General features: G+C 42.2%; 1 protein-coding gene across 3 annotated transcripts; it reads right to left on the bottom strand.

The window, feature by feature from the left end:
• Positions 1-104: 104 nt before the first annotated feature.
• Positions 105-25,239, bottom strand: slc7a2 (solute carrier family 7 member 2). 3 transcript variants are annotated; one of them, XM_010898112.3, is made up of 12 exons: positions 25,055-25,239; positions 14,829-15,212; positions 14,546-14,701; positions 11,207-11,372; positions 10,760-10,896; positions 10,411-10,633; positions 7,785-7,924; positions 5,542-5,644; positions 3,479-3,690; positions 3,141-3,307; positions 2,857-2,965; positions 105-2,694 (listed from the first exon to the last, which is right to left on the bottom strand). In XM_010898112.3, exons 2-12 carry the CDS (start codon positions 15,196-15,198, stop codon positions 2,585-2,587), a joined length of 1,893 nt encoding a protein of 630 aa, XP_010896414.1. In that variant the 5' UTR covers positions 15,199-15,212; positions 25,055-25,239; the 3' UTR covers positions 105-2,584. The 3 variants fall into 3 exon arrangements, with proteins under 3 accessions (XP_010896414.1, XP_010896406.1, XP_010896424.1); XM_010898104.3 differs by lacking the exon at positions 25,055-25,239 and adding an exon at positions 16,717-17,140; XM_010898122.4 differs by lacking the exons at positions 7,785-7,924; positions 25,055-25,239 and adding exons at positions 7,347-7,483; positions 16,717-17,137.
• Positions 25,240-25,445: the final 206 nt, after the last annotated feature.

Below are 25,445 nucleotides of genomic sequence, written 5' to 3'. Positions count from 1 at the left end.
CCAAATGATATATTACTGTCTACTATTCACAATAGACAAGCAATCATACTTCCCTCAATGGGTTATCGCAAAATACTTAAAGAATCCACTTTCACACAAACCGGTCTTAATTAAAAATACATTTATTGGCATCAGTGTAGTTGTTAGTAGAAGCAATTTATAACTCTGCAATTATTACTTAAAAATACTGCAATTATTACTTAATGAGTACATGTACAGAAGATCATTCAGTTGATATAATAAGCTACTACAAAAGCTACCTAGAATATGTTGGCAACCACTGATCTTGGTCCTCGGGAGAAAATGTCCTCTGCTCTTTTGTTCCACGTTTAATAAACCTAACTCGATTTAAACTGAAGTTAAATCATCATATGTAAAAGAAAATGCTGTTGCAGTAAATGATCATGACATTATATAGTACCATCTCAATCATTTAGCATTCAAGAAGATCAAATAAAAATGTATATCAAAATCAATAACAATAAAGATAGTCCAGGATTGATCAATATCAGAGAATGAGTTGACTTTACCATCACATCACAAATCTAAGAGCTTTAACAGTAGATTAACTGCAACATACGACAAAAATAATTCCATATATTTGCAGAAAATCTGTTAACTTTGCAAAAGTTCCCAAATACTATTCTTATTGTGGGAATTTTAGTACAATTCTTACAAGAGACAGATTACACAGCAATTCCAAGAAAATAACATTGAAAAGCAATATCTCTCTTGCAGATCACTGAAGCCAAAGTAGAGATACAAAATAGACCTAATAAACCTCTTCTATAAAAATAGAAAACTAGAAGGCTGAAAGGAGAGGCCCATTTTAAATACTGATTGACCACAGACTAGGATTACAATGTGAATGTTAAAAAGGATTGAAAATGTATATAACAGCAAGTTTCATTGTAATCTTTCGAGAATAATATAATGATTACTGTCCCTGGGGTTTTATCCTACAAAATATGTATGGTACATGTTTTCTGTGATGCTAAGACATTATTCATAAATAGTGCAGGGATTAACTGGCCGAGGTCATTATGCCATGCAATGGTCAATTATTCATGACAGTCCAAATAAACAAACAGAAAAATCTCCTAAGCGATATGGAACACTTGCTTAAAAAAACGCAAGTGATATCAAACACAGAACAATTATCAGATTCTCTCCATTTCAAATCGATGCAATGTTCGCGAAACATGATTGTGACACTCACTGACACAGCAACACAACCAAGCAATCGGAATACATTTTTGCAGACTAGGCAAACTTGCGTTTGAGTAGGACACCAACAACACCTGTATCAAGAACATTAAATCAAGAAGTTAAATACAGTCCACAGAGGTTAGAAATCCTTTATAACATTTTGGAAAACTAGATAAATTCAAATCTAATAACAGTTTCAGGAATTACATTCACTGGCAGTTAAATCACATCTGTTATTGTAATAAATTGCTATTCACAAGTTTGTTTATACAGAATATACATTCAGAATGTGGGCACTAGTTAAAAGCTGTGATTTAAGATTTAGTGTACATTTCATAAACCCTTAGTTTTTTCTGTCTATGTCTGTCAGAGAAAATGCAAGTGGTTCTCTAACAATCTACTAATACTAGCACAGTATAAAAAACTTTCTATCAACTTACCTACTGTCCTTTTAACACTAAGGCAAAGTTTCCAATAGCACACATTTAAGATTGAGATGAACGGACACTGTTTTTGTGGCCCCAAGATAAATTCCCTTACTTGGTATATTGTAAAAAATACTTTGACGTGACAGTTTCACACAAACTGTAAGGTGATTTTATCAGCATGTGATGGCACTTTGGGTAACTGCCTGATGTCACAAGGCTGATCATAATAGACCAACGGCTGTTTAAACAGGTAAGGGGCTGGAATCTAGATCTTTTCTACTGGCCAATCAGGTTGGTGAAATAATCTTTAAATGTGTTTGCTTATGCGCACACAATCAGAATGACCATGTCAAGGGCTCAAGGAAATGGGTGTATGGATTTGGGGAACTTCTCTGGATTCATTCAGATATTTCTGTGGCCACACCCTGACCGTGGCCCATCTGTGGTCTAAAGGCAATAGATTCTAACAGCAAAGAATGTGTGCTTAACAAACCCTCTGTGTGAACTGATCAAGAAGAAAGATTGACTTATAAGAAAAGGCCACAAGAAATCAGGCCAAAACCAAATAAGAAACCGTTCCACGTCCATGTTAATAAGTTAATTGCAAAGCTCTCATTTCCAGTATTACCTGTCTTCTGTCCCAAATAGTGGACTAAGGTTGTAACGACTCCCCACCTTCCAGAACAATCCCCATAAGGTAGCCTTTCCTAATTGGTCAAGGCGACAGACATCAATCACGAGGTCGCCTCGTCGCTCAAAGTCACATGAATGCATCACGTGACCCAGTCCACGGGTAGAGCGATGGGACGGAGGTAAAGCTGGCAAGTGGCCGTCTACTCTGTGTGTAACTAGGAACATCGTCCGTGTGCTTGTAATGGTCCGTCCTGGCTCGGGCAGTGAGTCGCCAGTTGACCTTCTGGAGTCTCTGTGGGATATTGGTCAGATCTTCAGAAATGACTGGTCTTCTCCTGCTTTGCAGTGCTGCTGAGGGCGTCTTGGAGCCTGCGCTGGCGCTCCACGCTGTGCCACATCCCATAGCCAAAGTAGATTACGAAACCTGGCATGAGGAAGACAGGGAGAGACAGACAGGACCTGATTGGAAAAAGGCTCGCTTGTCTAAACACCCAGGATGAGCCAGCAGATGAATGTCCAAACATGGTTGTGTGTGAGGCTATTTGAGCACGCTATAAAGGCCACGCGGGTGTCACAGGGCACCTACCAACAGCCATCCATATGGAGAAGCGTATCCAGGTGTCGCCGCTCAGCTGGACCATCAGGTAAACATTGACAAATATGCTCACGATGGGGAGGAACGGTATGAGTGGGACCTGCGGAGAACAGAGAGACTGTCTAAACACGGATAAAACAGTGGACCCTCAACATTGAAACTCACAGCTTAAAGCTGACGCGGTACGAATCCATTTTTGGAAAGGTGAGGGGCAACAATACAACAGCAGGCTAATTCTACCCCAAGCCTTGAAGTGTGAACATCTGTGTAGGTACCATGAAGGAGACCTTCCTGTGGGTCTGGGGCTGTTGACAGATGAGAACCCCACAGCCAATGAAGAGGACCAGGGCCAGGGCCAGAGAACACAGGATCCAGGCCTCCATGTCGATGACGGCCTGGCCATGGTAAGTAGTCAGAGCGCTGATCACACAGACCGTCACCACTGCAGACAGACAACACACAGAGTTGAACCCAAAGACTCTAATAATGACCTAAAGCAACACCGGGGCCACCACTGCTGAGACCACTTCAGATAGAAACAGCGCCAGAGCATTTGTGGACCTTTTAAATGACCATTGGAGATTTGACTGTAGATCAGCAATCTGACACAAACCTAAGAAACAGACCGCCATGTTGACCACAGAGGAGGACTGTTCGGTTGGAGCGGGCGGAGGTTTGAGAACGGTCTGCAGGACGGAGCTTCCTCCCTTCAGCATGTTGAGCTGAGACTCGGACTCCGTCAGCTCCGACTCTCCTTCTGGAGATGTTAGGCCCAGCTTCTCCCCGTTAAACCCTGGTTTTTCAAAGGGAACGTCCGGCTGGTACCTGAAAGGCATGAGAGACATATGTGGTTTTATTTTGTTTTTACATCCAAAACGCAGGAACAGGCACATTTGTTTTGTCGTCATACTTGTGTTTCCTTTGAAGAGACCACACCCTTTAACCAGAATGCACGAGGGGAACAGTAATCCCTTATATGTTCAGCTAAAAGGGTGTTGTCTATTCACTGCAAATCATCCAAATACAGTACGGTGCCAAACATACGGCTCCTGTTTCTCAGTTGTGAAAAACTATTACACCACAACATATTTTTCCACTTAAACAAAATATTACCATGTGTTACCTCAACATTTCTGGTTTGTCTTAGGTAATGTAAAATGTCAAAGCTACAGCAGGCTGGAGGTGTGGGTGTACTGTAGCAGGGTAAAAACACTGCTTGGTCCGTCCCTCAAGTGGCACATTGGGCCACTAAACTCAACATACGTGAGGCCTCTCAGTCATAATTTACCAGTTTTTCCTAAATACTAACGAATGGAATTTAGACTATGTTGACACAGAAACACACTGTTCTGATTCTGTTTTCTGCCTGAGTGTTATTTCCCTGGACAACATTCCTCTGGAGGTCATATGGCCAAGAACTCCAAACAGAGAGTGTGTTTCCTAAGTCTCGAATCGCATGTAAAGATTGAGTAAACACCATTGGGAACTTATAAGCTGTTTGACCACCTCCACACAAAGGAAGCCTTCAGACCAATCACATCATAGCTCTGATTCAATAACGCACTTCACTCTAATGGGAATCAAGCTGCCTTACAGATGTTAGACTACAGTTACCACAAATTCGGATCATCTTGTATTTTAGTGGGATTTCTTTTTCAAGTGAATTTTTTGATGTTTTATTTTTTTAACACCATGAACGTGCACTTTAACACCATGACCGTGCACCTTAACACCATGACTGTGCACCTTAACACCATGACTGTGCACCTTAACACCATGACTGTGCACCTTAACACCATGACTACTCACCTTGACACCATGACTGCTCACCTTAACACCATGACCGTGCACCTTAACACCATGACCGTGCACCTTAACACCATGAGCGTGCACCTTAACACCATGACCGTGCACCTTAACACCATGAGCGTGCACCTTAACACCATGACTGCTCACCTTGACACCATGACTGTGCACCATTGCACTATAATATTTTTTAAGAATTGTGGGGACATTTCATCATATGTGATGCAGATTCCCTGCCTAAGCAATGTCAGTTTTAAGATGAGGATGTTGGAAAATTATGACCACTTTAATACTTTGAAATTATTTCAATTTGGCTGATAATTGTCAAATTGAGAAACACCAATAAACCTTATAAATTAGACAAACCAATTCATTATTTGAATCCTGAAATGTGAGATACTAAAAGTGTTTGATTATTGTTTTCAGTAACATAGATGCTTCATCTGATAACACATTTCCACTGGAGGGAATGTTCAAGGTCCATGCATTGTATATCAGCCTGTATATCTTGTAATGTGTAATCCTGCAATGAGTGAATTTGAAGGTGGTAATTTCATTTTCAAAAAATATGTTTGCCCATAGTACTTTAAACATTACCTTAACATTTTTAGCAGAAGAAGCAAAAATATATAATTTTCCTGTAACAATTAGTGATTTTAAAGTATGTTTCCCGGTTGCAGAGCCAAGTGGTGCAAATGACCAACACAGTTCAAGAATGATAATTTCAGTGGACACAGCCTTTGCAGGTACTACTGTACACCCAAATATTTTGTGTTACCAAAATCTGTAGATAGATATGATCAATAGATAGAAATGAAATGGAGTAGTTACAGTCTAAGACCTCAGAGCGCCGTGTGGGCCTTCACTCACCTGAGAATGAGAACACAGGCCGCAACCAGAGAGTAGGCCAGAAGAGTTCCAATAGACATCATGTCTACTAAGGCTTTCAGGTCAAAAAGGAAAGCCATGATCGCTGAATAATAGGGACGAGACAAGACACAAATAAGCAACAAACTTTAAAACCACTCTCTGAAGGTTCACTGGCCAAACTAAATCAACACAAATAACAGACACCGACAAAGAGGTCAACAAACCACAATACAACACAAACACACGTTATTACTTTCCACAGACAGGAAAGTGTTTAGGTGGATGCAGTTTGTGTCGCTGTTGCATGCCAGTGGAGAACCTGATGTTTAGTGTATATGAGGCAGGTGTTTTAAAGAAAAACCCAGCAGAGATCTGTACAAGAGGATCTATCTGGGACAAACCCCTTGTCATCCGTTCCAGATGTGTGTTCTTTGGTGTGTGATTGCCTGGGGAGTTCTGGTAACTTTGTTGTATCTCAGCACATGTCCACAGTAAGGAACTGATCACCTCTGCATGGTTCAAACACAGACCCATACCAATCCCTCTACCAGGCACCGTCTATCTACTTGTTCTGAACCCTGGTACCAGCTGCTCTCTCAGTGCCAGTCCCAAGTCCCACTCCCACCACAGCACGCCCACACACCCTTCACGTGTTCGGACCACACGGGACCTCCTTGATGAGGGAATAGTTGATAATGCATCTGGGAAACTGGGAAAGGCATCCAAATCCGTGGACCCTGGACCCCGCTGTCAGTCCCCTCATTGGGAGAAACAGCCTATAGACAGCATTACATGTCAATGGGTTAGAGCCCCAGTCACAGTGAGCAGAGCGGAGATGCACAACCATGGACTAAACTCAACCTGGAGGAGTTTTATCTACTAAATGACCACTACTGTACTCCAATCCTTGAAAGTTTAGGGACGTTATTCTTTTGTATGTCTTGTGATTTTTAGGATTTATTCTTCCAAAATGGTCTTCTTACAAATCTCACTGTCATGGCCAAAAAGCTTGGGCTGCAAATATAAATAAGTATCACAGATTTGGCGGACTACATGGAACAACTTAGTGTTTGAGGGTTTTGCTGGACGACACGCACAAGGGTCAGCGTCCATTTACACTATTGATGTAATGATAGCAAATGTGTACAATTGGACCAGTCACTGGACATGTTAAGCCGTTCAGATGTGTTTTTCTGCAACAGAGCAGTAAATGCCAGCTTAATTCCAAATTCTAATAGTTGTCTTTTCATATACCTAGATAGGTCCTAATGTTCTATATTGAAGTGTTGCATAATCCCTGGTATGACCATCTTAAACCAATTCCATTTGTTAGTTTTGTAGAAATTAATGGACCAGGGGTGTTCAAATCTGGATCTCGAAGCCAGTTCCACTCTATTTTTTTCAATGCAAACCTCTAATTTGGGGTTGATTTAGACCTAGGACACAAGGAAGGTGTAATTAATGATGAGGTAGAACAGAAAAACCGCAGGCTCCTGACTTGAATACCCCTGGCGTACACCTTATTGATCAATTAGGGAAAAGAGGGGCCCAGAAAAGCCCACAATACAGTTGCCCTGAGGGACGGAAGCTGTTGGCCCCCGCACTGCTGAGAATCACGACTGACAACAAGGATGGTCCACGAAGAGAGGTTGATTGACTTGATATTCTTCCACCATCACCAGCACGTCATTGGCATGCAATCACCACCAGTGCAGAATCAGAAGCACTCAACACTGACTGAACGATGACCACACGTAAACGGAGCAGGCGAGATGTCACACCAGGCCCGGTTCCCAGGAGCTTACCCGCGGTGGTGCCCGCTGCCATGGTGGCAGCCACAGGCGACTGGCGCTTACTCACTTGGGAAAGAAATTTGAACAGTAAGCCATCTCGTGCCATGGCAAAGAGAATGCGGGGCAGAGGGAACATGGAGCCCAACAGGCTAGGGAAAGAAAGGGGTCAATGTTCAAACATTAGGCTCTCTGGGAAGGAAAACAACACATCCAATGAACACCGGCACAACTGTGAAAGAATAAAGCCTGCAGAAACCTAACCAAACCGGTCTGCAGATTCTAAAGATGTTCTTTTGACGGGTCACAGTTTCTGAGCTGTGGAGACATTTCTGAACACTCGCACTTCCTTTTTGATACTGGGAGGGTTTGAGCGGCATCTATTCCTTTCACAGTTGATTGGTGCGTACAGTTTCACTAGCAGTGTCTACAGGTGACTGCGCCAGCTCTCACCTGCAACTACACCGGAGCTCATTGTGGCAATAAGCGGGGTCTTCGTCTTAGGATTGATTCGGGCTAAGGCTTTGAAAAGCACCCCGTCCTCTGCCATAGCATAGATTACACGTGGCATAGGGAAAATGGAGCCCAGCAGACTGCATGGAACAGCAGAGACATGCACAAGGACCAACACGTTAGTCAAAAGCCCGCAACACGCACCAACATTAACACAATACACACCCATACACGGCACAAACACTCACAATACATTACATACACAAACGTCACTTCACCAAAGCTAAAGAGCATAATCACAGAGAGAGAGAGTGTCTTTCTTGTCTAATGGCCCCACACTTTCAAATTACACTGACAGCATCATCGCCATATAATGTGGCGTGCCCAAACTTGTCCAAGAGCATGCTGTAACATTGTTTTAAATAGGACATTGCTCAGGTGTTATTTTGCAACTTTTGAATTAACTGAGGGACATGAAGAGGCATGTTATTGGTGAATTAATGGGAAATATGCTGACAAAATGTATGATCCACCTTGAATTTGACAATTTTAAAAGTCTAAGAGAAACCCTGATTCAGTTCTTTTTAGAAAGCAAACCTCAGCTAACTTTAGCCACAGCTAAAAATCTATGGAAGTGAATGGGGTCTGTGAACAGTTTTATTTAAATGGATAAATCACCGTTAAGTAACATAGGGCTTCAGGAGATTTGGATTTGCATGCTTGAACTTTCCTTCCATAGATTTTTAGCTAGCGTTTGTAATGGCTGTTTACGTAGAACTACTGATTATATTGTAGGTTCTCCTGGCCCAAACAATTTTTTTGAGTCTGAAGAATCATAACAGGTATAAAATAGCAACATTTTGCTTTAAATTATTAAGCAAAAATCATACAATGAACTTCAAAAGTATTTGGACAGATCAACATTATGTACATGTTTAGTGCTTGGTCGCATGTACTTTGCATGCAATGATTGCCTGAAGGCTGTGACCCGTATACTTGGTCTTGCCTGAACTGCAGCCATCTTGAGTTATTGCTTGTTGTTTTGGGGCATTTAAGCATTGAGTCTTGTCTTCAGGCATGCACAATTCCATATGGATCAAGTGATTTGCCAGTCAAAAATATTTTGACTTTTTGGCACATAAGAAACGGTTGGTAGCTATGGCGAGGTCATTACCCTGCTGAAGGAACGAAGCGCTGTCCAGTGGGTATTTGACCAATAGAGAAACTGATGTTTAGTGTAGTAGGTATTTGGTTGGATCGGCGCAGATGTATCTCAACACCAGAATTCATCCTGCTGCAATCAGTTACATCAAGCAGAGAAAAGGACAGTTGCAACCTTCCAAGCCCAAGTTATAACATTAACTTAATTTCCTTTCTTTCTCCATTTTCCTCTTTTCTATCACTCTAGTCCAGGTTCATCTTTTTCTCATATGTCCATTACACTTTGTTCCTGTACTCTTGTAGCTTTTTTAGCTACTTGTTAACTTCTGTACTTGTGGCTAGCCAGTAGTCTGCATTATGTGGTGTTCTGTCTGAGGTTCTGCTGGGGTACTCTTGCTACAAGAGGAGATAGATGTGCCTTTGACATATCTATCCCTTCCTCCCGGAGAATGTTTCTGATCTTTTGGACAGTAGTTAAAATATTCTTCAGTTATCCACTATAGACGTCTTCCTTGGTCTGCCAGATAATTTTCTGTTACTGAGCTCAGCTGAAACTTCTTTTTTCATATTGTACAAAACAGAGATTGCACAACATAATGTTTCAATGCCCAGCTTGACTTGCATCAAGGCTTCTTTGGTCCCCTTCTTTTTGTCTCTTGCTGGGTCCTTGTCAGACACCAGCAGCAGACAACAAATGCAAATTGTCAGAATCAAGACTAGTATTGACACCTTTCTTGTAGAAGCACAAATGTTGCAAAGAAACACTCCTGCCAAATTAAAAAATGCTGTCACACCCAAAATAGTTCATCAGACATGGATGAAAATACCAGTGGATTTAGGATGACAGCGTGCGTCGTGTAGTATCCAATCACTGGATTTGGAATACGAGCCAAAAAAAACTAAAACAATGGTCACAGTCCAGATATTTCTGGAGTTCAATGTAAGGACAGTTAACAGAAGTCTTAGTAGATTGATGGGATGCATGAGTTATGAGGCACTGTAGTGGGAAGCCCATGACCCAGAACAGAAGTGACCAGAAGGAAAAGAAATACAGAAACAGAGCATGCTTGGATTATTGTTTTGAAACTGTGCCAAGTCAAATGGCCTATCATCGACCCACAGATATAGCACATCAAGACTGGCATTCCTCTAACAACAACATGACTGCAGCTTGGCAAGGAGGATTTTAGCAATGGGAATCAATCCAACACAGACAATTATGACAAAGTTGACATTATTTTTGGGCTTGATAGTTTAGTTTTTTTTTAACGCTAAATATTGTAGATTTGTTAGTGAACTTTTTCCAAAGTATTTTACCCTCAAATGTAAATTTGGTAAATCTAGGTGGAAAAAAACAAGTGACTCTTGTTTTACAGATGATATTCATCTAACAGAAAGCTACAGTACAAAGTAAGCGTCCTGTGAATAGCAACACCTTCAATCATGTAAAGGAATTGTCTGTTACCTAGTTGACAGGGCACAGAGTGACCCTATAGCCACCACATATTTGGCCGGGCCCCAGCCCACATATTCAAAGGCCATGGGCAGGGGGCTCTTCTCATCCAGGAGATAGTAGGGCATCATCAGGGTCAGGGCAGCAGACACACCAAAGTACGCCAGGAAGCACACCGTCAGGGACACCACAATGCCAATGGGAATGGCCTTCTGAGGGTTCCTTACCTCTTCGCCTGGTGCACACACAAACACACATCTACAGATTCCCATCAAATTCCCATCCCCCTACTTAATCACTCGCAGTGTTTTGACAAGGAATTCTCGACATCGATTTGACGCCCATGTCTCAAAAGACACACCTGTCGTTGCAATGCAGTCGAATCCCACAAACGCGTAGAAGCAAGTTGCAGCTCCGGCCAAGGTCCCACTGAAGCCGAAGGGCATGAAACCTCCCACGCCATAATCACTGGTGACATTAGCAGCTGCAGACAGGTTCCTGGAAGACATACAGCGCACGTTCCACATTGATACCTCACTGACACATTTCAGTCTCTATGTTATTAGTGAGTCAGACCGTGTCCTAACAGGACATATAGTACATTGTTGTAAACATACATTTGTTGACATTGGATAGTAAACAGAAGACAGGACAGATGCTGAGTCATGAGGGTTTGAATTGGATCCATGTGCCCAGTTGGCTATACCGGCGCCAGTTTCTGCAGCACTGGACCACACCGGACCACATCCAGAAGTAATCTGGTGGAACACGGTGTCCTCATCAAAACCAGGTCAACTCCTGTCCTTACCGTTTGCCAATGGTGACATTGATGAGAGTTTCTTCAGAGATTTTCCAGTTGTGTGGGTCTCCCTTCACGAAGCCGGAGATGATGACAAACAGGAGCACCATCACGTTGACAGCGGTGAAGACCTTGTTCACCCAGGCTGACTCCTTCACTCCGAATGACAGGAGGCCTGTGACGGGGAAGCAACGCAGTGGATACAGTTCAACATACTCCACATTCTTCTATGATTACACACAAAATGTAATGAGGCATTGGTGTTCATGGGTTGTGAAATACTGTATGTTCTCATGCGCATTTAATGAAGATATTGTGATTGTAATCTTCCACCAGGTTTAGTGGCTGTCACTATAACTGATCTGAGATTATGTGTTGATTGTGTTTTTTCTTTTACTGTGGATTTAAATGACATGTCTCTGATGTAATGTTGTGCAACATTTCTGCTCATTTTGGCAGGTCCCCTGATCAAAGGGTATATCATTGCAATATCATAACACTAGGAACATCACTATCCCCTGAACATAAGACTTTTGGAACAACAAACATTGCATAGTTTTGGAGGTCTGCCTCTGGAACTCTGCAGTTATCCAATCACAGCATTGTAGACTATTTGGCACAGCAGCACATGAAACACATGATGGCATTTTTCAGTCACAGACTATTTCACAGAGAGAGTTTTGTTGATGCACCGTTTTCCTCTTAAAAAGAACCCCTCTCCAGGCCCCGTCAGGCTCCTGTATTGTATCTGACGGTAGCTAACTACAGAGGGCTGTTCTGTTCTCCTCAGCCGAGTGGGACACCGTTGCCAGGGTAACTGAGGCTGACACATGGCCACATTCAGAGGGCCTGTCCACCATGTCAGACGCACTCATCATGACTCCTCACGGAACATTCTGACACCTCTTATTTGATTTCAAATGTAGAATAACATGTTGTCACTCAGACACGTGCCCACTGACATGGAAATGATGCATATTCCAATACATAAACTTGGTGGGACGTAGTCCAGCGGCCCTGCTACACAATCAGCCAGCAGCCACAATGGTTTCATTGAACCTGCGACGACTCCCCCTTCATCTACGCCCCTCCCAGGGGTGTCGCGCTTCAGCAGGTCGACGTCACCGGCCTACTAGCTGCCACCGTCCCGTGTACTCCATGCCTGGTTGTTGTTCTTATTTTGGATCATGCAGCACACTCCTGTCTCCCATTATTCGTTACCTGTATATATACTCCTTCAGTTCTGGGTTTGGTGTCCTTTGTTAAATTACTGAATGTTTCGTTACCCATGTGCTGTATCACAGCAGAAGAGACTCGCTGTGTGGTTTTTCCCCCGTGTTGTGTTGAGGCATTTGTTGTGTTTACTTTTGATCTAAGAGTGGTGCTCATTAAAACCCTCCGGGTTTCTCTCCACCTGCGTTTGGGTCTCCCCCTCTTTGGAACATTACAGAACCAGTGAAAGCTACAACATTGCCTGGGTTGTGTCGCTATCAGTGGTGGGATCCCAAGGAATCATCAAGTCCTGATTCTTGATCTTGTGAATGGAAATGATTTGGATGATTTATTTTTTATTGGTTTCCAATGTAGCAGGTGGAACATCACATGGACACAACGCTGACGGCAGGACAGATCTACACTGGAGCTGAAGAGTCGGCATTGATTCAGTCCTATCATAGTAGTGTTTAAGCAGTGTTTCATTTACAACACCGTCCAGTGATCGTACTGAGCCTCATTCCCTATATATACACTGAACAAAATTATAAACGCAACAATTTTGTTTTTGCCCCCATTTATCATGAGCTGAACTCAAAAGATCTAAGACTTTTTCTATGTACACAAAAGGCCTATTTTTCTCAAATATTGTTCACAAATTTGTCTAAATCTGTGTCAGTGAGCACTTCTCCTTTGACGAGATAATGTGCAGTTTCACTATATTGGGGGAGTCCAGGGGGGTCTGGGGGGGTCCGAAAACCAGTCAGTATCTGGTGTGACCACCATTTGCTTCACACAGTGCAACACATCTCCTTTGCATAGAGTTGATCAGGTTGTTGATTGTGGCCTGTGGAATGTTGGTCCACTCCTCTTCAATGGCTGTGCGAAGCTGCTGGATATTGGCAGGACCTGGAACATGCTGTCGTATACGCCGATCCAGAGCATCCCAAACATGCTCAACTAGCCATGCAAGAACTGGGATGTTTTCTGCTTCCAGGAATTGTGTTCAGATCCTTGCAACATGGGGACGTGCATTATCATGCTGCAACATGAGGTGATGGTCATGGATGAATGGCACAACAATGGGCCTCAGGATCTCGTCACGGTATCTCTGTGCATTCAAAATGCCATCACTAAAATGCACCTGTGTTCGTTGTCCATAACACACGCCTGCCCATACCATAACCCCACCGCCACCATGGGCCACTCAATCCACAACGTTGACATCAGCAAACCGCTCACCCACACGACGCCATATACGCTGTCTGCCATCTGCCCTGTTCAGTGAAAACTGGGATTCATCCGTGAAGAGAACACCTTTCCCAAGTGTCAGACGCCATAGAATGTGAGCATTTGCCCACTCATGTCGGTTAGGAAGACGAACTGCAGTCAGGTCGAGACCCCGATGAGGACGACAAGCATGCAGTTGAGCTTCCCTGGGACGGTTTCTGACAGTTTGTGCAGAAAATCTTTGGTTTTGCAAACCGATTGTTGCAGCAGCTGTCCGGGTGGCTGGTCTCAGACGATCTTGGAGGTGAAGATGCTGGATGTGGAGGTCCTGGGCTGGTGTGGTTACACGTGGTCTGCGGTTGAGAGGCCGGTTGGATGTACTGCAAAATTCTCTGAAACGCCTTTGGAGACGGCTTATGGTAGAGAAATGAACATTCAATTCACGGGCAACAGCTCTGGTGGACATTCCTGCAGCCAATTGCACGCTCCATCAAAACTTGCGACATCTGTGGCATTGTGCTGTGTGATGGAACTGCACATTTTAGAGTGGCCTTTTATTGGGGCCAGCCTAAGGCACACCTGTGCAATAATCATGCTGTCTAATCAGCATCTTGATATGCCACATCTGTGAGGTGGGTGGATGATCTCGGCAAAGGGTAGTGCTCACTAACACAGATTTAGACAGATTTGTGAACAATATTTGAGAGAAATAGGCCTTTTGTGTACATAGAGAAAGTCTTAGATCTTTGAGTTCAGCTCATGATAAATGGGGGCAAAAACAAAAGTGTTGCGTTTGTAATTTTGTTCAGTGTAGAAACACATATGATCACTGCCCCTATGGCCCAGATGTAGTGCACTATAAACACGAATCAGGCGCCCTCTTCTCATTCACGGCTGGTACTGTACCTGACAGAAGGAGAATTAGACAGACCGCAAAGAAGTCGGGATACTGTGCCAGGCCTGGAGAGTTCATGCTGAAGTAGTTTTTGCAGAAGGTCTCGATGTGTCCTCCAATCAGCTCATCAAACGTCCCACTCCAAGCCCTGGCCACACTGGAGGTGCCTGTGGAGAAGGGCTCAGACGTTCTGGGAAAGGTTGTACTTAAACCTTTGTGTAACATTACGGGTTCAAACTCAGCAATGGGTGGATTCACGTGAGCGGCATGGAAGACCACGGTGAACAAATGTACCTATCACATATGAGAGGATGAGGTTCCAGCCGGTGATGAAGGCCCACAGCTCCCCGACCGTCACGTAGCTGTACAGGTAGGCGGAGCCGGTCTTGGGCACGCGGGCTCCGAACTCGGCGTAGCAGAGGCCCGCCATGACAGAGGCCAGGGCGGCGATGAGGAAGGAGACTACGATGCTGGGACCGGAGTTCCCCTTGGCCACCTCCCCGGCCAGGACGTACACCCCCGCCCCCAGGGTGCTGCCCACTCCCAGGGCAATGAGGTCCACGGTTCCCAGGCAGCGACACAGCTTAGAGTCCTCCAGGCTGTTCATGTCCACAACCTTCCTCCTCACCAGGGAGCGGCCGAATGACAACACATGACCCAGCATCTTGCCACTGACGACTGGGGGGAGATAACACACTATTTAATATGTGTGTGTGTGTGTGTGTGTGTTTGTGTGCACATATGCCATAGAGATGTTTAGAAGGCTCTACTTAAATGTTACCCATTTTGGCATGGTTATTCAGCAGGATTCCACCATTTCTATTCTATTTCTATTCTATTTCACAGCTATTCTTTTTTGATGGCCCAATGTTTCGTCCAAGCTACGACTCAAAAAATAGCAGTCAGGCCAGATGAGCTCACACCATGGTTACTATTTTTGCTCTTGATGTACAGTATATTCATGTATTTGGATAAAGGCTTGTTTTCACATTCAGATGCAAATTCATTGTGCAACCTGAAACTTTCACCAGCCAGTTTGCTTTGGCACCGGCCTTCTTCTGAGTTTGAAGAGTCCTTTCAAACAGGTTCTCTCATGAATCCAAAAATGCCTTAAGCTGTAATTACACAACCAGAGAAGAAAAAAGAAATGCCAGGTTTTGACAGTAAAAAACAATTAAAACCAAACCACTGATTAACCAGGACATAGCTGTATTGGAGATGAGAGTATTGGCCAACGCTTCGCTGTAACTATAGTGAATCCTCATTCTAACCTCATTATAACCTTTGTCTGGGGGTATGGTGCATGCAGACCGAAATGTGTTCTAAATGGCACGGTATTCCCTTTACAGAGCACTACTTTGTCCATTAAAGTAGTGCACTAGAATAGAAATAGGGTGTGATTTCAGATGGTGCATTCAAAAATAGTGCCTGATTATACTCAAATCAAATAATAGGGCCATTGCATTGGTTCTCTTCACTAATTACTGTACAGCCTCCATACAGAGAACAGAAAACATACAGACTCACAGGCCTGAAATGAAACACTGCCTCTTTGAATTGGTTTGTTCAAAAGCCGCACATTCTTTCAACTTATTTATATGCAAGCTTTTTCATCTGATGTGTTTGTCCAGTCTGTGCTCCCTGATAAATAGTTTCAACTAGTTTCAGCTAGTAAATGAAGTTCAATTTGACCAGCACTTTCATCATCTGTGCATTGAATGAGCAGTGACTGCCATCTCACTGTGCATTGTTGCCAATTATAGCATGCTTTCTTCATCCAAAAGAAATGCTAATGTTCTGTCCTCCTTCTGACAGTAGATTAACATAACAATATGAGCTCTTATAGCCAATTCAGAATACAGTGGATCTGAAACTGTGATCTGCGTGAGACAGTGTGCATATCCTCATACATGCCCTATCATGTTTCTTTGACAGATTATTTGTAAGATACGCCATGGACAAAATATTACTTTAAGTACTACAGAAATGCTAAAAGATGACATTTCTGTAGTTATTACTTATGTATGCAGTTCCTATAACAATAAGCCAACAGCACTAATATAGACATGCTTACTTTCTAACATGTGTTTACAGAAGATGACAATTTCAATCAATAGGTGGATAGAAAGATTTGTATTCATATAGGAATAAGTAAGAAAGAGCCTGAAAACACATTACCGACCTGTCAGGAAGACGGACGACCGGTGTAAGGTATGTAACTTCAAACCTGTTGAATATTGTGAAGCGCAAAGGTCCTGAGCACTTGACAAGCACCAGACGGACAATATCCCTACATGAAGTCAGAGGGAAGCAGAGACTACAAATATAGGTCAGTCTTTACGTAAAGAGCCCAGTCTCTAGTTCACTACAACTGTCTGCCTATCACTCCCCACAGCTCAGGTTCTCCCGGCTGACATGCAAACCAACATCAAGTACTGGGCTATTTTTACTCCTCCCCTAACTCCCATCCCCTAAGTACCCTTCTTTACATTCTCTCTCTCACATTCATGCTGGCACTGTAACTGGCATAAACTACCCAACTGTCACCACAGTGGCACATGTTGGTGCCCCCTGAAGAGGGAGGAATCAAGGGAGGAGGAGAACGGGGAGGAGAAGGCAGAAATGAGGGAGGGAGTATCTATGACAGTGTTCAGGAGAAGGAAATAATGCACCACAATAAGTCCACATCTTCAAGCCAATTGCCCACAAAGCATGAGAGGGGGGGAGGGAGAGGGAAAGAAGGCATCTTCCTTTTAACTTCAGAAATGTGATTTCTAATGCACACACAGACCAAACACAACCAGCTGCCTAGGTACTTGCTGACGACAGATAAATGGTTAGGCAACTGACGTCGACAAACATTGAAACGGACACATCTGTTTGCGAAGTGCAGCCTAGGGGAGTGCTGCTAAAAGCATGGGTGCTGATTGGTCAGTGAAGGGTGGAGGAGCTGCTAGTAGAGAAGGTATTAAGTCCTTTTAGTGGAAGACTGTTGCACAATGTTCCCTCTCAACTGGAGTCACGGCCATTCAGGCATTGAGTCAATACTACCACACAGTCCCATTTACATATTGTACATTAAAATACAAAATGCCGAAAACACATACTATAGGTTAACTTGGTTATGATTGAAATTAGCATATTTTCTTTGATGTAAAAAACTATGTATATTTGCTCATTACAAAATTGTATAATCATTGCCATTTCTTTTAAGTGTCATTAAATGTGCGGTATGGTGCATTTCTGCCAGGACCAGCTGAAACCAGCTACAGTGGGAAGGTCACAGCTGGACCCAGACAGAAGAGAAATAGACAGAAGAAATGCACAGATTAATGGACGGATGGATAAATAGATGGGCAGACAGGCAGACGGACAGACTGATGGATCGACAGACTGACAGACGGACAGACATACAGACAGACGGACAGACTGATGGATGGACAGACTGACATTCAGACAGAAGAAACAAACTAATGGACAAACAGACAAACACAAAGACGGACAGACGAACATACAGACATACAGACATACAGATGGATATACAGACATACAGACGAACATACAGACAGACATACAGACATACAGATGGACATACAGACACAGACATACAGACATACAGACAGACATACAGACAGACAGACAGACGGACAGACGGAGAGACAGGTGGACAGACAGACAGACAGATGGACGGAGAGACAGGCAGACAGACAGATGGACAGAGAGACATACAGAAGGGACGGAGAGACAGGCGGACAGACGGACGGAAGGACAGACAGAGAGACATTACAACACAGAGACGAGACAGGCACACTCCTCTTACTCTCTCTATTCACTTTTGTTTCTTTAACTCCAACCATGCAGCCACTACTGTCTGCTCTACATTCTCAGAACAAGCTGCTTGTGTCTCAGCAGGGATTTCAATCACAACACACACCAGTGCCATTCAGTGTTTCCAAACATACAAATACAAGTTTTACCACGTTGTTGGAAAGAAAGGTTTAAGCCAATTATAGGGCTGTCTGACAGAAGCTGTTACAGAAGACAAGTTTACTGCTTGTCAATCAGTCTCCTGACCATTCTCCCTGAGCTAGAATACAGTAATATCTGGTCACATCCCTTGTCATTATTTTGTCCCTTTCACCTAGTATATTTTATAAAATTTTTTTTTTACTAGGTGAAGGGTCAAAATTGCGTATACTAGATGACGAATTCTGGCGAGCTCACATGTTTGAGACCACAAAATCTGCTCAATAGTCCTGCTAAAACATGTAACTGGACTGTACATTATATCAACTACACTATGACTGAAGAAAATAGTAAAATTAAAATCAAAGTGTAATGTCAAAGTGCATGTTAACAGTGATTTTCACACAGGTTCTATATGGTAGCAGTTGGTTACACAGTGGCTACAGAAAAATGTCAGACCCCTTCATTTACTCTGCATTTTGTGTAGCTATACATTAACATTTTAATACATACTTGATTAAATCTACTTTTTGGTATTATATCTCCACAGTCCGAGGTCCTATGCGAAGTTTCCCTCAATCCTGACCAGTCTTCCAGTCCATGCCACTGAGAAGCAGTCCCATAGCATGATGCTCCCACCATCATGCTTTACCATAGGATTGGTATTAGACAGGTGATGAGCAGTACCTTGTTTTCACCTGACACAGCACTTGGCATTCAGACATAATAGGTTGATTTTGGTTTCATCAGACCAGCAAATCTTTTTCTTCATGCTCTCAGTCCTTTAAGCGTGCTCAGAAAGACTCCAGGTGGCAAGTCATATGCCTTTTAAACAGGAGTGGCTTCTGTCTAGCCACTCCACCATATAGTCCTGATTGATGGAGTGCTGCAGAGATGGTTGTCCTACCGGCAGTTTCTCACATATGTTCCTTGGTCACCTTCCCAACCAAGGCCGTCTTGCCTAGTTACTTAGTTTGGCTGGATGGCCAGTGTCTTGATAGTTTCACACTTTCAGTGCTTTAGAATTTTTTTCATCTTCCCCAGATCTATGCTTCAGCACAATTCTTAGACTTCCTGCCTTGGTTTTTGATTTGACAGAAATGTTTTTTCAACAGGTGCCTGCATTCCTAAATCATATCCAATCAGGGAATTTGCAACAGATGCACTCCAATCAAGTTTGAGATTAATCTTTAGGTCAAACAACAAAGGATGCATCAGAGATCAAATTGGAGTGTCATGGCAAATGGTCTGAATACTAATCTACATCTTTCTTCCAGTAAATTTATAAAAACATATTTCTACTTTGACATTATGGGGTATTTCATGTAGATTTATGGCAAAAAAAGGACAATAAATTTTGAATTCAGAATATTTTTCAATGCCACTTAAGGTTTAGAGTGACTCGAATCTTTGATGTTAGACACCTGAGACTAAAAATCTCCATTGACCTAAATTGTATAAACCACACACCATCTGAGAACTACCATGATAGAGGACAATAAGGCTTTTAAAATGACTGCACAACTGCATCACTGTGGCCAGGTGTCCAACTCCTGGTTGCGGCACACTGACAAGACCTGGGGGTGCAGCACAGAGAGCCGCAAATCAGCCCTGAGCTGGCTGGGGTGGACACAGGGAACGTCTGACAAGGCTGTCTTGTCATGTCTTGCACTAGCGACTCCTTGTGGTAGATCAGGCACCTCCAAAGTTCAAGGTTGGTTGTTAACTGGCTTGGAAAGATGTACTTGAAATAAACATTTCCCCATCTTTGACTATCCCACACCTAATGTGGAAATATTGTACAAGGCAAGGCCATAACCGTGAATAGGACTTAATGAAGTTAGGAGGTAAGAAAATTGTGGTAAAATACAGTGAAAGAAAATAAATGAAAATTACACCACAAAACTGTACATGGGAACAAGAACCCTACCTCACATCCTGAAATTGAAGAGCTTTTATTTTTTTGAAGTGCCTCCATACAGATTAGTTCCAAGACCATTTGTAACATCACCAAGGGCTTGAGCATGTCATCAAGAGCCAAGAGTAATTCTAAAAAAAATTCAACATTGGAAAAAGCATCCAACAAATATAATTAACTGATGCAGGTGGATGGTGCATTCATCATTCACCACACTGCCTTTTTCTACAATTCTTAGAAAAAGAAAGAACTACACTAATCCACTTCATATTGCTTTTTAAGAACTGTCTAGGCAGCAACAACAGCCTGGAGAATTTATGAGTTCATGCTTTGAGTTCTCCTTAATGCATGCCTTTATTAGACAGCAGGACAGTGCATTGTTTTTGGACGACTACATTACTGTCTTACTGATGATAATCTGCCCCAGGTAATTTCCTGTGTACACTGTTCCCCTGTCTAGGTCTGAAGACTATTGCAGTTTAGAAAGAAGCATTTCTCTTCTCTTTGAAGAGGCTGATAACTACTGTACATTTTATAACAATTGATTTTCAAAGTATCTAGCAGATCTTTTATTACAAAAGCTAAGCCAGTTATTCAAGGACAAGTGCAATACTTTGAAAAGCATGCACCAATTGCTGGCTACCCCTTTTTTATTTTTATTTGGGTATGACTATAGAAAGAAAATTATAAAATATGTTCCAAATTGAAATGTCAATATTTGATATCCCAATACCGAGAACATTTAGAGGGTATCTGTGAGGTATCTATGAGGATGCTTATGGACCACCTGTTGGAGCAGGAGAGGCTCAAATAGTTAACAAGCCACAGTGTGCAAACAAAATACACGTGATATTAAGTCAACTCGTCAAACAGTATCTGACCACTCTGTGGGAGCAAATCATACACAGCCTGATGTCAAAGTAGGGAATCCTCTTTAGCAAGCTGTTGGCTAAACCATTATCTATCCTGTAATTTGTAATTTCCACCTAATTGACTAAATAGAATGCAGAAAGTAACTGTTTCAGTACAACTCTGTTTTCTTTCTTCATTTCAACCCTGTAATCAGGGACTGATTTAGATTTGGGATACCAGGTGGGTGCAATTAGTGATGAGGTAGAACAAAAAAAACACTGTCTCTGGAGCATTTAGGGAAAGAGCTGAATAACATTGCAGTGCAACTAATACACTAGACTTCTGAAAAGTCCAAAATGTGTTACAATACTACTTCCAGACCTGTTTATACCCCCCATAATATTACTACAAATATAAACACACACAAATATTTGCAATGAGAAAACTTGCCGAATATCTTCTTCACATTCCGGATTATAAGCAGATTTCTTAAAATGATTCAGTCTACAGCAAAGCACAATCCTTTTAAAAGTAACTGTTATATTGTGCATCTTTAGAGTGTAAGTTAGAGCCACAGTTTGACCATAATGTGTTACAGTTTAAGTCATGGATGCACTGAGAAATTATGTTAATTTATTTCACACAAATCTATTGTACAACCTTCCAAACTAGTACAGTGAGAAACATGCAGTAAAACTCTGTGTAAGCCACTATGGTGCTAGTTAATAGGTGTTCAGTATTTACTTTATAAAAATACAGGTGCATCTCAAAACATTAATTTTTTTCAGTAATTCTAATAAAAAAGTGACACTTTAATATATTCTAGATTAATTACATATAAAGATATTTCAATACTTTTTTGATTCAATCTTGATGATACAGGCTTACAGCTCATGGAAATAAAAAATCCAGTATCTCAGAATATTAGAATAAACAATTTATAATACAGAAATGTCGACCAAAGGAGAGCTCTAATCAACTAATTAACTCCCTGAGCCTTTAGTCTCTCAGTCTGGTTCAGTACACACAACCACCATCATGGGGAAAACTGCTGACTTGACAGTTGTCCTGAAGACACTCACTGACACCCTCCACAAGGAGGGTAAGCCAGAAGGTCATTGCTGAAAGGGCTGGCTGTTTGCAGAGTGCTGTATCAAAGTAAATTCATGAAAAGTTGACATGGAAGGGAAAGATGTGGTAGGAAAAGGTGCACAAGCAACAGGGATGACCACAGCCTTGAGAGGATTGTCAAGCAAAACTGATTCAAGAACTTGTGGGAGCTTCACATGGAGTGGACTGAGGCTGGAGTCAGTGCATCAAGAGTCACCATTCACAGATGTGTCCAGCAAATGGGGCACAAGAGTTGCATTCCTAGTCTCAAGCCACTCCTGAACCAGAGTGTGCTTTGGTTCATTGTCGTGCTGAAAGGTGAACTTCCTCTTCATCTTCAGCTTTCTAACTGACGCCTGAAGGTTTTGTGTCAAAACTGCCCGGTATTTGGAACTGTTTATAATTCTCTCCACCCTGACCAAGGCCCAGGTTCCAGCTGAAGAAAAACAGCCCCAAAGCATGATGCTGCCACCACCATGCTTCACTGTGGGTATGGTGTTATTTGGGTGGAATGCAGTGTTGTTTTTGCACCAAACATACCTTTTGGAATTATGGCCACAAGGTTCAATCTTGGTTTCATCAGACCATAACACATTTCCCCACGTGTTTGGGGGGACTTGAAGTTTGTTTTTTCAAACTTCAGCTGGGCTTGGATGTTTTTCTTTGTAAGAAAATGCTTCCGTCTTGCAACCCTACCCCATAGCCCATTCATATGAAGAATACAGGAGATTGTTGTCACATGTAGCACACATCAAGTACTTACCAGAAATTCCTGCAGTTCCTTTAATGTGGCTGTATGCCTCTTGGAAGCCTCCCTGACCAGTTTTCTTCTTGTCTTTTCATACATTTTGGAGGGATGTCCAGATCTTTGTAATGTCTCTGTTGTGCCATATTTTCTCCACTTGATGATGACTGTCTTCACCGTGTTCCATGGTATATCTAATGCTTTCTGACATGATTTATCTTTGTCTCATTCTTTTACATCACAAAAACCTGGCATTTTCACAGGGGTGTGTAGACTTTTTGTACAGTGTAGTAACAGAACATTTTTATTATTTGGAAGGAATCTAATTACAGTATTATATAGTGCAAGTGCCAAAGCCACCTCTTCCAGAAGCTGTTGCAGGATGAAGTGGATTTGGTTCATTCATGCTCTAACTGATTCTTTCCAGACAATAAAATTTTTTGGGATTATATGGTACATATCACGGGTAAGTCTGTTATGTTTCTTAACAAACTGCTTGCTCAACCATGATGTATTCTCCATCACATATGTGCTGGAGGAGAGCACATTAACCAGCCCAACAACCATGACTGAGCTCCCAGGAGCCTGACATACTTTACCACAAGGAGTCCCTAGAGGGTGATGACATCCACCTGCCCAACCCGGGCAATGCTGAGCCAATCTGCAATGCCCTCTCCATTACCCTCAGACAGTGTTAGTCCCAAGTAGGACAATTCTGTGTTCCATGTAGTACCCAGGACAGATACCTGGAACTCAAATGTTCTATATGACCCAAAATAAAGGTATATCCTATCAATACTCCCTAAGGTCCCCCAAAAGGCTAGAGAACTAACACAAGAATGAATTCCTCTCTCAATGTAGGCTTTATCCAAGATTTACATAAATGCAGTCCTGTGTCTGTTTCACTTCCAGTGCCAGTTTGTGGGTGAAAGGTATTTATTTGGAATAGTATAGACAAGCAGTCTGATTCCTTGATGCATGACCAGGTTCCAGAAAGAGTATAGTAGGTCTGCCAAGCTTAAGTAAGTCAATCTCTTCTGCTTAGTTTAACTGAACTGTTTTATTATTCCTCTAGCTCTCTGAGTCCTGTCACAGATGGTTCCACATTAAGAGTAAAACTCAAACTAAGGATGCATCCATACATTTACGTAGTATACTGGCAAAAAAAAATTATCAGGGAAAATATTAAAATAGATCACAAAACCTTTGTCCAGCTGTGACAACTCATACCAACTAAGACATTTCCTACAAATGCCAAGCACAAAAGTTTCAGCTATAAGGCATTTGGGCCAAAATGTTGGCTGATCCATTGAAAGTCATTACAAAAGATCCCTCTGAGTGCTTCAGTACCGCATGTGTGTAAGCTTCATATACTGAAGGGAACATTTTGAAACAGGTCCTTGTCATTGTGGCTCCAATAAACAATATTGTAAGTTGTGCCAACTCTCTCCCTGGGTTAGTGTGCCACACTAATAAATTATATTTTTTTTGTAGCCGAAGGTTTAAAGAAATATAATTTTTCAGAGTGATAACGTCCTGCAAATGTAGCTGCACAGCACACAAAACCCAATGTAGAAACTATCAAAAAGCTATGCAACCATATGGGACATAATGCAGAGTCTGAAGAATAGTAATAAAAGTAGCATACAGTCAATCCATTTTGGAATAGATAACTATATAAGCCCCACGTTGTTACAACAATGCATTAAAGCAGTAATTGCTCAACTTGGCACAATTCTTCTGCATTAAACTGTTATAAAAACGTCATATTTTCTCTCATAAGATAACAATCTGTGTAATTAATGAATTTACCCAACTGTACTTTGAAAACAGTTGAGATGTGGACCACAATTCATTCAAGAAATTATGTAAAGTTAGGTAATAGATTAAAGGTTAGGTATTAGATCGTATTAAGGCGCAGCTACTTACTATTTCGCTGTTTCAGCCCGGACCGAAACGTTAAAACCAGACAGCAGCTTTTATTTGAGAACGTAGCACACCCCCGCCAATGAGTATAGACTTATGAGCACGGGAGGTCACTTAAAGTAATTTTGTGCACGATTACAAATCACCGCGTCGGTCGGCGATTGTTATCCTATCCGAATCCCATCCCACTCGTCTATACTTACCTATCGGAATAATTACATGTTATGGAAATCCTTGTGTTTTTAGAGATAATCTGAAGTTTGGAGAGCTGCTCGCGTATGAGAAGGATAACAGAAAAACGTGGCTATTTAAAGGGCATGCTTGTCAACTTTCACCGTGAATGCTATGTTCAATCGCAATGTAGGTTGCAACCGCAGTGGCATTTAGGTATTCT

The sequence above is a fragment of the Esox lucius genome, chromosome 4 (genome assembly GCF_011004845.1).
Source record: "Esox lucius isolate fEsoLuc1 chromosome 4, fEsoLuc1.pri, whole genome shotgun sequence".
In the NCBI taxonomy this organism is placed as follows: Eukaryota; Metazoa; Chordata; class Actinopteri; order Esociformes; family Esocidae; genus Esox; species Esox lucius.
The sequence above is the reverse complement of the archived record's forward strand: the minus strand, read 5'-3'. Positions and strand labels throughout refer to the sequence as shown.